General features: G+C 35.8%; 1 protein-coding gene across 1 annotated transcript in view; it reads left to right on the top strand.

The window, feature by feature from the left end:
• The window catches only part of ptpn4a (protein tyrosine phosphatase non-receptor type 4a), a 79,747-nt gene that overhangs the window by 15,620 nt on the left and 47,256 nt on the right, over positions 1-16,871 (top strand). The window contains exon 2 of the mRNA XM_056465406.1: positions 10,377-10,531. Within this exon, the coding sequence (XP_056321381.1) occupies positions 10,394-10,531 (138 nt within the window). The 5' untranslated portion in view covers positions 10,377-10,393. The remainder of the gene's footprint in view (positions 1-10,376; positions 10,532-16,871) is intronic.

Raw genomic sequence — 16,871 nt, 5'->3', positions numbered from 1 at the left:
GTATTATCCTGCATTGTCGCAGTGTCTTTTCAAGAAAGTGTGTGTGTGTGTGTGTGTGTGTGTATTTGTTTTGCAGTGCTACTGTAACCTTAAACCTCTCTAACTTTAGACCGAGGGAGTCCTTTTGCTAGCAGTATTTCTGAATGATGTCTGTGCATAATTGTGGTCGTCCTCCTGCTGTTTCAGTTCGGAACAGAGGTTGACTTGTTGACTGATCTAGATGTGCTGAGCTCATTTAACACTTTCTAATATAGGAGTACCCATTTCTGCATCCGCATACTCAAGGCAGTGTGTAACTTAGTTACTTTAGTAGGGCTTGTAGATGTTTGGAGGGGTTGTGTTGGGAGTGATTAACAATTTTCAAAAGTACTTTATCGATATTTATTTGTTTGGTTTGTGTCAAGACTTGTGATTGGTTTAAACCAGGGGTGCCCAAACTCGGTCCTGCATAGTTTAGCTCCAACTTCCTTCAACACACCTGCCTGGAAGTTTCTTATACCTAGAAAGAGCTTGATTAGCTGCTTGAGGTGTGTTTAATTGGGATTGGAAGTAAAATATGCCGGACACCGGCCCTTCAGGACCGAGTTTGGGCACCCCTGCTTTAAACCATAACAGCTAGAGGACATTTTGACTTCCAGTGTAAATAAGGCAGCAAGGTGAATGGAAAAAAAGTCGAGAACATGCAAAATAAGTAGAGATTCTGAAGTGCAATGCTCTGCAAACACATAGAATCTAAAAGCACACTCTATTCATACTGGCAAAGAAAAATCGAAGGCCATTTTTAATGTGCATTTTGGCAGTAAAACCGACTTGGCAGTAAATCTACAGCACCTGCTTTCAGATTTAATTGATTCAATTCTGAAGTTGAAGGTAATAATTCTGCAATATTGACCGCTGTTTGTAACTAAAAAACAACTATTAATTACATTTTTTTTACTTCAAACTCACCTTAAACTTCAGTTTGGTGTTTGAAATAATAATAATAACTATGATTCCATAGTTGTGTTCATTAGTCACGCTGAATCAATACATTCAATTAAATCCTTTGTTCTGTTCAATTTCCCAATGTTATTTGCCTTTGTGGTGTATTTGCTGTTTCTGCACACAACTTGGAGGAGACTTACTACTGCTCACAGAGCTGCGCTTTTTTTCTACAAGATGTGCATGAGAATTGCAGCTTTTGCTGAAATGTGATCTTAATTTAGTTTTAATTAATTATGCAGCTCTATTGGCTGTATAGTAATATGTGGATATTTACTGAGTGATTTGCTTTTAACAAAATAATTGTGAAAGTAAATGAAAGTATGAATACAGCAGTTAAGAAGGTATCTGATTAATGATGTTGGTGAGTGTAATGTAAAGTGAACGCTGACAACAGGGAGTGCGGATCCAAACGCAGGGTTTATTAGAGAGGTCAGGTAAGCGATGGTCAACACAGGAGCAAACAGATGTATACAGGCAATCCAGAATCGTAGTCAAAGTAACAGACGAGTAAACAGAAGGTAGGCAGCAGACAGGAATAGACAATAAAACCAGGCTAGGTTCAAACACGGCAAGACAAGGCAAAGGAAAACGTGTCGTAATGTTTCACTATACAGATTCACAAGACTCAGCAACAATGTGTGTGTGTGTGTGTACTGTTTTTATAGTCCTTGTAATCAGTCTTTGAGCAGCATCAGCTTTGTGAGTGTAATCAGTCAGGATCAGGAACTGGTTGTGCGTGTTGCGCATGACTTGATATTGTAGTTCTGTTGCTGGCAGATTTTTAGTTCTCCAGTGATCTGTGAGTTTACCAGCGATCTGCACAGGCTGGATCACTGGTGATCATAACAGTAAGATTGAAACGGCAATTCAATTCACAACCTCATTTTAAATGACTGATGGCCTATAAATCACCATCTTTACAGTATTTTATATACTTACTACAGTTTTAAACATTCAGTGAAAAAACATCCAGTGTCACTTTTTATTACAATAACATATAAAATGTTGAAAACCATTTACTGATATCATGGTTTCCGCTACATTCGTTCTTCCATAGCGGGGCGCTACACCAAAATTCATCCCGCCACGGCTACATTACAGCTTCTCATTCAAAACATTCAGTCGTTGTTGTTTTTTAATAGCGGGTTATAATCGCACCAAAACGTATTAAAAGGTAAGTGAGTTATAACAGCGCGAACTTTTGTGTGGAATCGTAGTAGTGCTGTGCGTTATTTGTTTAAACATTTATGGTGACGTGCTGACTGACTGACTGACAGGTGCGTTATGCGTGAGGGCAGCAAACACAATGTAGCTTTCAGTTAAGATCAACACAGTTTCCATGATTATACTTTTGTATAAAGGTCTATGGCCCTGCATACAATCTTGCTGGAGTTTATAGCCGTTTCACTTTACTTCAGGATGAATTAATGCCGCTCTATAGGTCTATTGGAGACGTTCATAAGTATTCCTAGCAAATCTAATAAATGTTGGAGACATACTTGTTACATAAATGCACTAAATCACCCTTCAGCAGTGTTTATTTGAGCAAACAAGAAAATCTGCACTTGAGCAGCGTATAATTGAGGGCGTGGAAGAAGTTTTGTGCAGAAACAGGAAATCTGCACACAAGCAAAGAGATATGCATGCTCGTATTACATAAATGCAATCTCGACTTGTAATATGGCGCTCACGACATTTGTCATTGAAATAATTCCATAAGTAGTTGGTAGATCTGTGTAAAAGGCCTGCCGCCACAGCTGGAAAAAATCCTAAAGGAAACACTGTGGTATTATAAGGACAGCTAAACCAAAAAGTTGTCATCATTTCGTCACTTTATAATTATAAAGTTCTATCTGAAATTTTTGTCAAAATTTAGTTACTGACATATTCTTATTACATGACAACTTATTTACATGATGGAATGTTTTTTTTTTATAAGTTGTTTACATTTTAAGACTTTTATTTAAAAAAACAAATATTACACACATACTGTTTGCTATATGGAATGCAAAAACTTTAAAGCTCAATATCTCAAAATCATTCAGAACGCAGATAGAACCTTAAAATTCCAAGGTGATGATTTACTCATCCCTCCACTTCTGCTTCTGCCTAAAATTGAATATATTTTGAGCAATGTTGGAAACTGTTGATCATTGGCTTCTATAGTTTTTCCCCTACGGTCGACAGTGGTCACGCACTTACCAACATTTTCCAAAATATAAAATTTTTTTAACAGAAAAAAGTTTGAGGAAATTAAAATTTTTCTAATGAGTCTTTTTTTTTAAAGGGGGAAACTTTTGATCTTAAAAACAAAACAAAAACAAAAATGTATCATTTGACTGACCAGATTTTATCCAGAGTTGCACATTTTTAGAACAGGTAAACTCCCAAGGATGTTCTGGCATTATTGTCATTGTTAGTTGAAAACAATGTAAATTCCCCAAGTTGCTTCCTGGATTCAGACTACAGATAATCTAATAAACATTAATGGCAGAAAAAGTGTTTATGATTTACAATATTTACAAGGCAATTAAATGTTTTATTCTGACTACAAAATTATTTTAAAACCATTTTATTACTATAATTATTTTTAAACCCTACTTTAAAAATGTGTATGTTAATTTAGCTTCAAGCTTTTAACTTACTCAAGTAAATAAAAATCACAGAAAATTTGACGGGCTTCCATCATTTTGGCTCACATCTAAAACCAAAAGCTTAAAACCTAAGTTTTGCCTTTCAAATACTGAAATTTCTTTCTGGCTTATCTTCATCTTGATTTACTGTACTTAAATGTATTAAATATAACATTACCAACTAATTAAATGGTTCATTTATTATTAACCTATTGATGTTGATCTTCTCATTGTTTCATAAGAGTCTCAAAGCTCCAGATTTCTTTTCACCCATGTACAGTAGCCTCTGACGATGACTTGTTTAATCTGACATGGTTTATGCAATGACATTATTATAGTGAACTAATCTATTTTATGCCTCTTTGATTCATCACAGTTTCATCATTAGCAAGGCTTCGGGCTAATAGACCGAGGAACATGTGAGTCTCCTGAGTCATTTGTATCCTAAATAAGATGGAAAGGAGATGTGAGGAGGGGATTTCCAATACACAATAGATCCCTGCGAAAGGGCTCAAAGCTTAAGTTGACCATGTAGAGCACACAGCGTCTATTGATCTGGACGTCCCTCATCTGGGGATGTATAATGAATACAGAACATTTCAGTTGAGCCGGCCAAGTTCACCACCGTAGTCTCCTTTAGTAAAGTGCTCAAGCCTCTTCTACAGTCTCCAGCCCAGGGGAGACATTTTTCTCTCTAATGAAGTGAGGTAGATTTGTTTACAGGATATTGATTGCTGTGGTAGTCGGCCTTTTTGTTCAAGTAGCTCTGTGTTCCTGGTGAGTGGTTTTGTTTTGTGGAGAGACCAGATGCAAGAGTGCAAACATACAGGAAACTCGCAAAATGAAAATATTTGTGGCTTTAATTTGATCTTAAATTAATGCTGGGGATATATTCAATTAAAAAGGCTAACACGATTTAACAAAGCTGGTATTGCCATGTACGTCTTGTCAGGAGAGCACGTTGTGATCTGTTGTAAATCTTGCAACAGATATTATCTGTAAAGGCCAGTGGGCGATCTCACAGAAACTTCAACTAACCATAAAGAAACCCAGGAAATCCCCATAGTGTTGCATTAAAAACCGAATATTTAACTGCTTTTGTTGATTCACCATGACTAATAAACGCAACTGTGGAATCATCTCACCGAAGGATTTATTTCAAACACTTAACTGAATTTGTGGTGAGTTTGGAGTAAAACCAAGGGATTATATGTGGTAAATTCATGTGCAGAATTTGCTACACAGAGCCATAGTTCAGTGAGAAGCTATGCAAACAGATGTCATTATTACAGAATGATTATCTCAATGTCTCAATCTATTATTTCATGTTTTTTTGGCAGCTGGGGTAAAAGTAAAAAAGTAAAATAAAGGCGGTTAAATTTCAGACATTTGCTGTAAAATAACAGTCGGTAAACTACAGAAATTTACCGGAAATTTAATTTTAAGTAGATTTCTGCAATTTAACGTTCGTTATTTTAAGGTTACTGTCTGTGCTTTGATGGCCGTTATATTATGTTTTTTTCCCTGCACCCCAGCTTCCCAAAAAAAAGTAAAATAACAGTTTTTTTTTTGTTTTTTTTACATTGTAGCTTATTAGTGAACTATGACAGTGTAATAAACTCTGCTCCATCTGAATGCATGTGGTTTAATATAACTGGCTTTACTGACAAAATGTTCTTGAAAACCACTTTGGATTAATCACACAGACCTTACTTAAATAGTGTCTTTTAATAGGATCAAATTATTGTTTTTCTTTATAAGCCTGACGATGTATTTTTGTATATAAATGCTTGTTACAAAATTAAATTTTACAGTACATTTCCAGTACAGTGTCAGATCTGCGCTCATTGCCGCTTTTAATACCATTATGCACTCTGTGGAGGTTTACGCTCAACTTCCATATGAATGAACTGAAAATGATTGCTATGCTCCAAATGTAGCAAACCATATGCTTCTGGCTTCTGGAAATCATGGAAAAAATGATAGTCATACTTTTATGCTCAGGAATTAAAAGACACAATTTACATAAAATATTTATGGACAAGATATTGGCCACTATATTGGTATCAGCTGATAAATAATATTTCAATGGAAAAAGTGGATTTTAGAAAAAAACATTTTAGGTGTTTGTTGATATGTTTCTGCAGATTTTTATAGTCTATTTATTTACTTGTGTAAATGTGTGTACATTTATATTTATTCAGTTTTTAATTAATTTCTTTAATAATATTGTCTAATATGAAAATGTGCATATGATTTATTTTCAGTACTATCTGTAAAATAATATTTTCTGTCTTTTAGTAGATATATTATAGATATATTGCTTTGTTTACCAAATAAGTGAATCTAGATAAAGTTGCATTGTAAACATTCAATAAAAGTTAAAAAGATTTTTTATTGCAGATTTTAAGTTTTTAGTTACGATACTCCCAAAATAATTGCATGAATCCGCAGATTTTTAGAAAATTCTCTGCAAAAATATCAAAAAATGTCTGTAGATTCTGCCTTGCCCTTTGTTAGCACCGTTGAAATGTTAAGAGTTATGGGATATCTGATAAAAATGTCCATAAGTGTGTCTTTAAGAAAAACTGAGTGCTTCATTTCCCCTTTAAGTTTTATTACACTTGTCTTGTGTTGATGTCAGGTAGGTCATTCTTTGACCCATGTGCTATGCATTAATTACTATTACAAATATAGCCTATATTTTTACTTTGAGGTTGTAAAACTGAATAAATTATTTAATTATAAAAATATAAATAAGGAAGAAATAAGCAAAGACAAAAAAGGATAAAATAAAAGAGCACATCCTTCAAACTGTACAATATATTGTGCAAATTAATTTCTGTTTGGATTGAAAACAATGAAAAACAGCCAATGAAAGTAAAATTTGCATATGCAAATTTGTATATTATTTGTGTTTTTTGTTACATTTGTTAGTAATTATTTAGTAATACAAATGAAATACGGTGTATTTCAAACTTTTAATAGTGTGTTATTTTGCATGTCAGAAATTTCAGCCAAATGAGTTTTCCCATTCATAAGCCACATTTTCTGAGTGAAATTCTTGTTGAAATGTAGAATGTAATGGAAGCCTATTGAAGCGTGTTCATGTGGCCAGGTGACGTCCCCAGAGGGAATTGCCATATAAAGGTCAGCTTACGTAGGAAGTTGGAGCTACACTGAGGACACCTGGGCTTTGTAGACACTGGCATGCTTGCTGACCTTTGCACTCAGTTTGTGTGCTTTTGAATGCATTAAAGTTGATGTTTTTGGAATAGACCGTAGTGCAGCATTAAGGGTGGCATTTGCTTTTGGTTACAATAAGCTTACTTAGATTTTAGTGCCTTAGCTGCTAGTTTAGCTTTGACATAACAAGAAAATTTAGCATAACATCTTTGCTGCATTTGTATGTTGTTTTAGTATTTAATTGGGCTATAAATGCACACATAAGTGATTATTTACTTAAGTGAGTAAACCTGTTGCCTTAAAAGCAATTAAATTGACTTTAAAAAATTGAATAAACTTGGAACTGTTACGATGATTTAACTTGTTAATACAATATTTATGCACATAGTTCATTTACTTCAGCCAACAGGTTTACTTCCTTTTTTAAAAGTATAGTCAACTAATATTTTTTAACAGTGTAGTTTGCCATTTTGTATTTTTATAATCTGCTAGCTGATTTAGTGTTGACTGGCAGCATTACATGTAGTATAATTGCTAGTCTTAAATCATAACCGAGTATCGGAGGGGTCTTAAAAGTCTTAAAATGTCTTTAATTTCAAAAATAAAATTTTAGGCCTTAAAGTCTTAAATCTGCTAAAATATTGTGTTGTAGGTCATCATTTTAAACTGAACGGGTCTTAATTTTCCTATGTCCTTGTAAAGCTATATCCAATTGGGCCAACACCCATCTAATCACTTACGTGAAGTGTTTATTTATTAACTCTATTTACTTATTAATATGGTTTAATTATCTTCCTTACAATAACATTTGTTTATAATGTATAATAAAGCACAAGATGTGGGATGACACCTGTGTGAGACTTGATTTATTTTTCTGCTGCTACATGAGTTATGCGAGCTCTCCTGTGTTTTTTAACTCAACGCGTTACACAACGTCTTTCACATATATCCGGTATATGCATGTGTAAGTAGTATGAATCATCCACATATCTGTTGCAACTTCATTATCTGAGATGTAAAATGCATGGAAAAGCTGCCTAAAGAGAAACAATGCAAAGTCGCATACACATAGAGAGAGGCTGCACGCGCCGGTGAAGTGTGTGCGCGTGTGCGCGTGTGTGCGTGTGTGTGTGTGTGTGGGTTTATAGCAGTTTGACTGATAAATATGAATTTGTTGCTAAATCATTTGCGGTGCGAAACAGCATTTCCCATTGTTTACATATTTGCTACAGACTAGACACTAGCTAGCTGTACATGTTATGATCAATTTTAACAAATAAAAACTCACAGGCTACATCTTCTGCTCGTTGGAGCTGCTCCATCTTTGAGGAGATTTTAACCGAATCCAGCACTGAACTGGGAGAGATTCTGGAGCTGTTTGTCAAATTATGCTTGCTATGCATTTTATAATTCTCTGAAACATAATTAATATTGAACTGTAAGCACTTCTGTCTTTGTGTCATGTCCTTTGGAAGCCCAAATACAGAAACCGAAGAAGCTCTGTGGAAATAGCAGCGCTTGGACGCATTTTAGCTCTCTCTCTGCTATAACATTACAGCGCCTCTGGCCACGGCCCTTAGCTGCGCAGTGTGTGCACGCAGTAAAAGTACGTTTGTGATCTCACAAGGCCCGGAAGTATTTTTTTTGTAGTCCCCAAAATTCGTTCATTGTAGGCTTTGCTAAGCTAACTCTGTAAAAACCAAGGTCTCCCTTTGCATTGAACTTTTAAGCTTTTTACATTCAGAGATGTTAATGTTCACACAGCTACATTACACATCAACTTAAGTTTAAAATATGATATTGTAGTGAACCACCCCTTTAAGGTTTCAACTTGACCATTTTAAAAAATCTTTAGTGTTCAGCCTTGTGTACGTCTGAGATTTCATTCATTCATTATGGTCTTCAAATGGGTTTAAAATGGTCTTAAATTTGACTTGATAAAACCTGAAGAAACCCTGTATTAATACACCTTTTATCAACAGAATCCACAAAGAACATTTTCTCTCTGTATTTCTTTTAAATGCCGAGGCAGTGGACAGGTGAGGTACCCTGTAAAACCCTGTTTTTGTAACTTTAAAAGAATTGCTCACCCAAAAATGAATCTTCACTCATTATTTACTCACCCTCAATTGGTTCCATTTGAGTTTCTTTCTTCTGCTGCACACAAATGGAGATTTTTAAAGAATGCTGAAAACATGTAACCATTCACTTAGGAAAAACAAATACTGTGGAAGTCAATAATTACAAGTTTTCAATATTTTCCAAAAACCTTATTTTGTGTTTAACATTATTTACTGCAGCTCTAAAACATCAGTTGTCAACTGTGGTCCTCGTGACCCTCTGCTCTGCATATTTTGTCCGTTTAACTTACCAATTCAGAGGTGTCAGAGTGGACATCACATGATATTCTGCCATGATTCCAGTTTGAAAGAAGCATGTTTAATTCAAAGAGCATTAAACTACATGAAACATCACTGTAAGTTTCCTGATTATGGTTAAATAGACAGGCCATCTCTTGTTAGTGCATGATCATTTACATTATATTACCTCTCTTGCTTTTGTCACACATTGTATGGATTGTGAAATCGCTATTAAGTTGAATTTAAATAAATGTTGAAAAACACTGAAAAAAATTATTCAAAGATGATTCTTTGAGTCAACATATAAATTGTTTGCAAAAAAAATGGCAGTACATTGTAAATCCACATGTACACAATAAGTGCATAATCATAAAAATACAACATAAAAGGTTATTGTAATTTTATAAATGTATGTCATATATTTTCCTTTTCATATTTTCTCCCTTTTGTTCTTTTTTTTTTCAACCTTTGAGCGTAAATACCCACACATCCCTGTGAGGTGCATTAAAGGTCAGAGTTATTTCTCTGTGACCTTTGCGTGACTGTAAATCTGTGAATGAACATGAGAGGAGTGCAGTCTCTGTGGATCTGTGGAAACCCTGATGGTTGTGACCTGTGGACAGTCCAAATGCTGCGCTTCAAAGCACTTCCACATGGATGATCTTACACACAAAATGCTCTATTCACCTGAAAAGAGCACAACAGTTTTCAAAAAATAAGAAAATCAGAGAAAGGTGAAGCTATTTAAAGCTTCATTTTGGGGGAAAAGAAATATCTCATGACAGGATTAGGCCCATTTCAATGGCAAATGCAGGTCTTCTGTATCTGGATCAACAAACTTTCCATTTATTTCTTTTCTTTTGTTTTATCATAATGTCAAGTACAGTCCTACATATGCAAATTACACCTTGTTTGAGTCCATCATCTCTGCCAAATTGCTGTTGCTTTTTAGCTGGAATGCTGCAAAAGAGCCCCTAAGGAAATGAGTATATTTAGGCACAATGTAGGCTTTGCATAAAAATATCATTTAAAAAAAGTTGGAGTGCAAATCAGCCTTCTTTAATGTTTTGAACCAGTTTTGAACAATGCTGCAATTAAATATTTATATTATTATGATTATTCATGTCATGAAGTTAAATATTAAGATGATCTGACACAAATGTTGTTATGCTGGAATTCTGCAAGCGTAATCTGTTTTGACCTTGTGTTACAGACCCTGTGTGGACCGTAATGACCGCACGCTTCCGGTTGCCTGCTGGCAGATCCTACAATGTCCGGACGACGGAGCTGGCACGCGACAGACAGCGCACCGAGGTGGTCTGCAACATTCTTCTTTTGGACAATACTGTCCAGCCTTTTAAAGTCAATGTAAGTAAAACGTTCTGTGAATTAATCAGCTTTCTAATGATAAATGATGTATTATTATAGTATATTATAACTACGTTTGGGTACATAAAGAATATTTTTTAAAAGATTGAAAAAGATCAAATTATTATATTTATCTAGCATACGCTAAATTGGTCCATAGGGACAGCAAACCTTTTTACATTGTTAAAATAAATAAATTTAAAAAATGCGGAACATTTATAACTTTCTGAGGATCATGTGACACTAAAAACTTCAGTAACGACTGCTGAAAAGTCAACTTTGCCATCATAACATTTTTTTTTTAAGTATTTTAAAATTTAAAGCAATTTGAATGATCAAATAAACGCAGCATTAAGGAGCAAAAGAGACTTATTTTAAAAACATTGTACTGGCAACAAATAGTTTTAACAATAGCTACGTTTCCATCCTCCTATTTTTATGCACATTTTGGATATGATTTATGCACATTTGATATTTGGTGCCAGTTGATAAGGAAGTGATGATTGTGTTCTCTTTGAGTCGTTGGACGGAAACGCTGCTTTATTCGCACGTCTTTTATGCGATATTCCAGCTATGCGCATAAAGTTAATTTACATTTTTGGATGGAAACATAGCTGTTGTTAATGATATGAAGTTTTGCTTATGAGTGAATGCTTATGAATTAAGCATCATACAGTAGGAATGGGACGATAAACATTTAAGGTTTACTATGGTTTGGAAAAGTCAACACTTTCTGTTATACCGTTTCTACGGTGTATGTGAGTTTTTTTACATTTTTTATTTATATATTTTTAATTAATTAATTAATTAATTAATAGATTTTTTTATACAATTATTTTATTTAGTTTTTTAGGGCAACAATATCTCCAGCTGAAAAGGACCCTCCACATCAAAAGCTACGGTTCCAAAATCTTTTAAATGTTTCTTAAAACAAAATATATTGTGTTCTATGGGGAAAAAAGTAATTTTTTTTTATGTTTTATCCAGACATTGAAAAAGAAAATATTTTAGAGCAGTAATCACAATACCGTGAAACAGTCATATTTTTATACAAGGTTATCATACCGACAGTGTCTGATACCGGCCAATGCCTATTATACAGTTTGTAAGATTTTAAATACATTTTCTATGTGAACACAAACACGTGAGTACTTTAAATCCGTCGCCTGTTTGAGATTTACCCCATTCGTAATGGTCTGCATCATTTACTCAGTGCTCATGTTCCAGTTAGTGTATAGCAGTGTAATGCTGCTTATAAAAGGAAGCATACTTGACATTCCAGCAGGCTAAAAACTGGCCCTGGGGCACCAGAGATTCATGTACACACTTGCACCTGCAACATGAAGCTGCTACGACACACCCCACACACGCGACACGCAAAAGCACAAATCCCCAAATCTTTCGTTTGGTCATTCGATTGAAAAACCTATGTGTTTGTTCATCTTTGTTCTCAGTGTTGTGCAAAGTGTTGTGTAAAAGTGTCCTTATGGAGAACTGCTATGTCCTGACTTGAAGTAAATGCTAACATTAGATTTAAACGTTTCTTAATGTGTAGAAGGTTGGTCAGGTTTCCAACTTTTCCATTCGTTACATTGTCCAAAGATTTCCTGTGCGCGCAGGAAGCATTTCCGTATTTGAATTGGAGGGAGCAATAAACCCATAAACATCACATGACTCACTTTAAACAACCGCTGATCTGTTAGATGAATCAAGACGTCCTTTCTTAGAAGTTGTCTGTCATGCTGCTCTTTGATTTGTAACTAACATTTCCAGGAAAGTCAGTCCTCATGTAATGGCCCCATTGATCAAATTTACTCGCCTGCTCTTTGGTCCTTTGCATTTTGGTGCCAGACCTCTCAGTGACCTAGATAGTCTGGCAGCACAGCGGGCCCTTGATGAGTATAGGGCGCATATGGAACGGAAGCGCAAGGTCTAATGGAAGGAGAACTGAAGGACCAGAGGCGAATAATCAGGAGGGGGCGAGGTGTTGAAAACAGGAAGGCTGTTATTTGCGTTACAGATGTTGATGTTATAGAGGGCCCATCATAAACATGCTTCATCTGTGAGTTTGAAAAGCTGCATGTTACGTCTGGAATGTGGAGGAGATGCCGGAAGTTTATAAATATTAGATGTAGCGTCTCTTTTTGTGTGCATGTTTGGTTTCTAATTGGTTTTGATCTTGATTTTTCTTATTGGTGGTGTTAGTAACTTTGAAGTCATGCGTTTTGCCTTTTGCATATATAACCCGATTAAGTGGCCTAAAGGCAGATTAATGCTTCTGTGTCGATTGCACGCAGATGGTCCAGCACAACCTTTGCACAGTCGCGTACCTTTTGCTATTGCTATTCGCGTACCAATCCTGATGTGCAGCTTCAAAAAATTGGCTCTGTGGTTGTTCGGCTGGGTATCGTTGATGAGTGTGGGCAGTCGTGAGAGACCAGATAACCCATTGTAGTGAGTGTTTAACAAGTGCCAAGTCACGTGAAAGAGCTCCAAATGATTACTTTTGTTTTGTGTTTACCTTATTATTAAAGTTGTTGCTTGTCCATCGGTTCACGCCTCTGAATGAGTAAGTTTGAGCTACTTGTACAGCAAGGTATGATTTTGACTTTTTTCCACTGAGTGGTACGGTATGATACTGTTCTGTACGCTTTTATGGCCATTTCCTCTGTCAAAGCTACCAAAAAATCAACATTATTGTCTCACTTTTTGGGTACCCCTTACATCGTGATAATATTTACATATAATAACAAGCCATGGTCAAGCCGAGCGCAAACAAACCTTTTCGTCATCTTGATAAACAGCCACAAAGCCAAGAACAATTGCAGAATCTGCTGCGCTCGCCACGCGTCTATTATTGAAGTAATGAACTTGAGCTGATGATAGTAACGTGTGTTTGATTATTGAAGTGCTTCTGACATCCTTTCAAAAACGGAGAAACGCGAGAGGGGAGTGCAAAAAACAAAAAAAACATGCTGGTGAAGAATAAAATAGAAAGGTTTGTACTGACTGTGTATGTTTTGTATTGTTTATGAACCCAAATAAGGCCTAAATATATGCTTTGGGTATTTATTGTAAATGGTAACATTTCAGAGACTGTAATATATGTTGCATTTATTTTTTTTTATTTTATTTAATCACAGAAGTTACAGACTATTTCGCATTATCATTGATCTGCAGCTATAATCGAATCCTGTTCATAGAAATGTTAATAATTAACATTTATACATAAATATAAAGCATTTGTTCAGTATGAAGTGCTTCTCATTTGAAATGTGAACTTTAAGCGAGAATGACGTTGACTCCAGCTTTCTGTTGTACACAATGCATTGGTACTATTTAGCAATGGAGACAAAAGCCTGATAAAGGTGACCCGTACCGTACCATACCGTACTGTTCCACTCAGTGGAAAGAGTGGTATTTCCTGTATAAACAAAACACCCGCAAAGAAACTCAACAGAAGAACATAGAAACCCCATTGCCAGCTAGCATTTGGGAAGTGTTATTGCAGAGTAACTCTAACAGAATGCAGAAGTATAAATGCATGGCTATGCGCTAGGCATGTGCCATGGGTTATGGTGCTCACTTGACGCAGAAGTATAATTCATCCGTTAGTATTAGCTTAGAAGTTCCAGATTTTTTGCTGTTTTTGTTAAAGATTACAAACCTCACTTTTTTTTTTCGTCTGCAAAACAGCATGCACTGATGAGTCTTACACAATAACCACAGGAGCGTGTATGAAGAAAGAAAATACCATTATGATTTCATGCTGTTACAATTGTGGCTTAAGTGTCTAAATACTTTGTAGGCCTCCTGTGCTGTGCTAGTCTCTTAATGTCAAAACACAGACGTCATAACTACACTGTTTGCACGTATGTTTGGTTGCTGTGTGTAGATCTCTGATTTACCTGCAAAACACTCACAGGTTTCCAGCAGATCTCAAATCACTGAGCAAGCTGCCACATGTCTACTTGCATTTCTGTCATGCCATTTTCCTCTCCTCTCTTCGAAATTCACCCTATCTGCCCACATCACCCACATCTGTCTATTTTATAAATGCTTGTTATTGGACTTCATGTGAACAGTTGATCGATTTATCCAAAGTTGGTCTTTCAGGGGTGGTTCACGCCTGGTCACTTCATGTGCATTTTTAATCATGTTTGGATCATGAAAAAGACAGGCGTAAATGCACTACAAAAACGCAATCGAGATGGATATACAAATATGACCACCTAAACCACTTCAGGAGGTGGTCTGGGATGTATTCCAGATGAAACCGAGGAGTTTAAATGCATCTGGCTGTTGAAATTACATCTGCTAATTTTTAACGTACAAACATGTAAAAAATAAACATGTGAAAATGTGTTGTAGGCTATGTGACAGTTAGATATAACAGCAAAAATCCTACATGCAACGGCAATGCCACAGATGATTTATGTTTTTTTATATATTTAATTATTTTATTTGATTCGATTAGAGGTGGCACGGTGGCTCAGTGGTTTGCACTGTCACCTCACAGCAAGAAGGTCAATGGTTCGAGTCCTGGCTGGGCCAGTTGGCATTTCTTTGTGTAGTTTGCATGTTCTTCCCATGTTTGTGTTAGTTTCCTCCGGGTGCTCTGATTTCTCCCCACAAGTCCAAAGACTTGTGCTATAGGTGAATTGGGTAAGCTAAAATTGCCCATAGCGTATGTTTGTGAATGAGTGTATGGGTGTTTTTCAGTGATGGGTTGCAGCTGGAAGGGCATCCGCTGTGTAAAACATATGGTGGATAAGTTGGCAGTCATTCCACTGTGGCAACCCCTGATTAATAAAGGGACAAAGCCGAAAAGAAAATGAATGAATGAATGAAATTGCCCGAAGTGCATGAGTGTGAATGTGAGAGTGTATGGGTGTTTTCCAGTATTGGGTTGTGGTTGGAAGGGCACCGTTGCGTAAAATATATGCTTGTGATAGTTGCCGGTTCATTCCGCTGTGGTAACCCCTGATAAAAAAGGGACTAGTCTGAAAGAAAATGAATGAACGAATGATTTTATTTATGACCAGTCATTATCTGTTAAATGATACAGTTAAAATGTTAAACAATATCAAATGTTTGTTTCAACAATAGAGACCCGTCACAGACCTGTAGTCTCTGTGAATGGAGAGGAAAAATATAGCCCTTTTTCGAGCTCTTTTTTTTTGTTTACATAGGCACAGTTTTTTGGAGAGGAGAGTAGGTTATACACAAATGAATGTAAACCCTTTCCAGTTTTTAATGATGTCTTGCACATATCTGTATGACAAACATAGAAGTATAGATGGATAAAATATATTCCACTTCTAATGCTGGCTGTTACATTTGACTTCAGTTGAAAAGCACCATCAAAGAGGCACAAGGTCTGACACCCACAGCAAGTCTCTGCTCCGACACTTTAATTGGTGTGTAAATCTCAACAAGTGTGCTGAGGGTAGGGGAAGGAAACACATGGGTCCAAAAATCCCGGAACTTAGTTCATATCTACATCCTAAAAAAGCTTTCAGAATAATTAAAGCCTATATTAATGCTTCCTGTTTTGATATTTCCCATGGTATATCTTTCTATACATTGTTTCCTTTGACGCCAATATTGGGGCCTGATGTTACAATGTGGGGGGTGTGTGTGTTTATGATTCAGCATAGGATTTTATGACATGATTTGGTGACTTTGTTAACAGGATATGGTCATTTATTAATTTATCGGAAACCATAAGAAGCACTATCACATCAATTTTAAAAGGGCTGTTGCCAGAAATAGCTGTTAGGTGGCAATGTCTTCCCACATGCGTAGATTATTTTTTATATAAACCCACACAAGGTTTGTCAAGCATTGGGAAAACAAGGAAATGAAACAATTAAACAACTAAATGTTTCAAACTTTTACTTTAATTAGTTTGCACGACCACTCTGTTTAATAATGTGTACCTTCTACAAACTCCCTTTATATCAAAATGGCAGTCAACTTTTAAAATGAGCTTTGCTTATAAACCTTACAAGATGCTATTCTGCTGTTTTCACTTGATTTGACTAAATATTAGTTTGAATCAAATGCAGCGTTCTGACAGCAAAGTGCCTTTTTTTGGAAAAGTGTTGCCTGGTCTGATGAGGCTTGCGTGTTGTATTCAGATGAGCTTTTTAAAACATGGATCCATTATTACTCGAATAAGTGGTTTAGGCTGTTAATGTAATGTTGGGGAGAAAATAATTCTTGCCATACTTTGGGCTAGGCTTGGGTGGGTAATTTATTTATTTAACAGGGACAATGCTCATTAATATACAGTGAAACTGTAAATAAGCCAGAGTTAGCCACAAGGGCTAATTTT

This window comes from Danio aesculapii, chromosome 9, assembly GCF_903798145.1.
Source record: "Danio aesculapii chromosome 9, fDanAes4.1, whole genome shotgun sequence".
Classification (NCBI taxonomy): domain Eukaryota; kingdom Metazoa; phylum Chordata; class Actinopteri; order Cypriniformes; family Danionidae; genus Danio; species Danio aesculapii.
The sequence above is the reverse complement of the archived record's forward strand: the minus strand, read 5'-3'. Positions and strand labels throughout refer to the sequence as shown.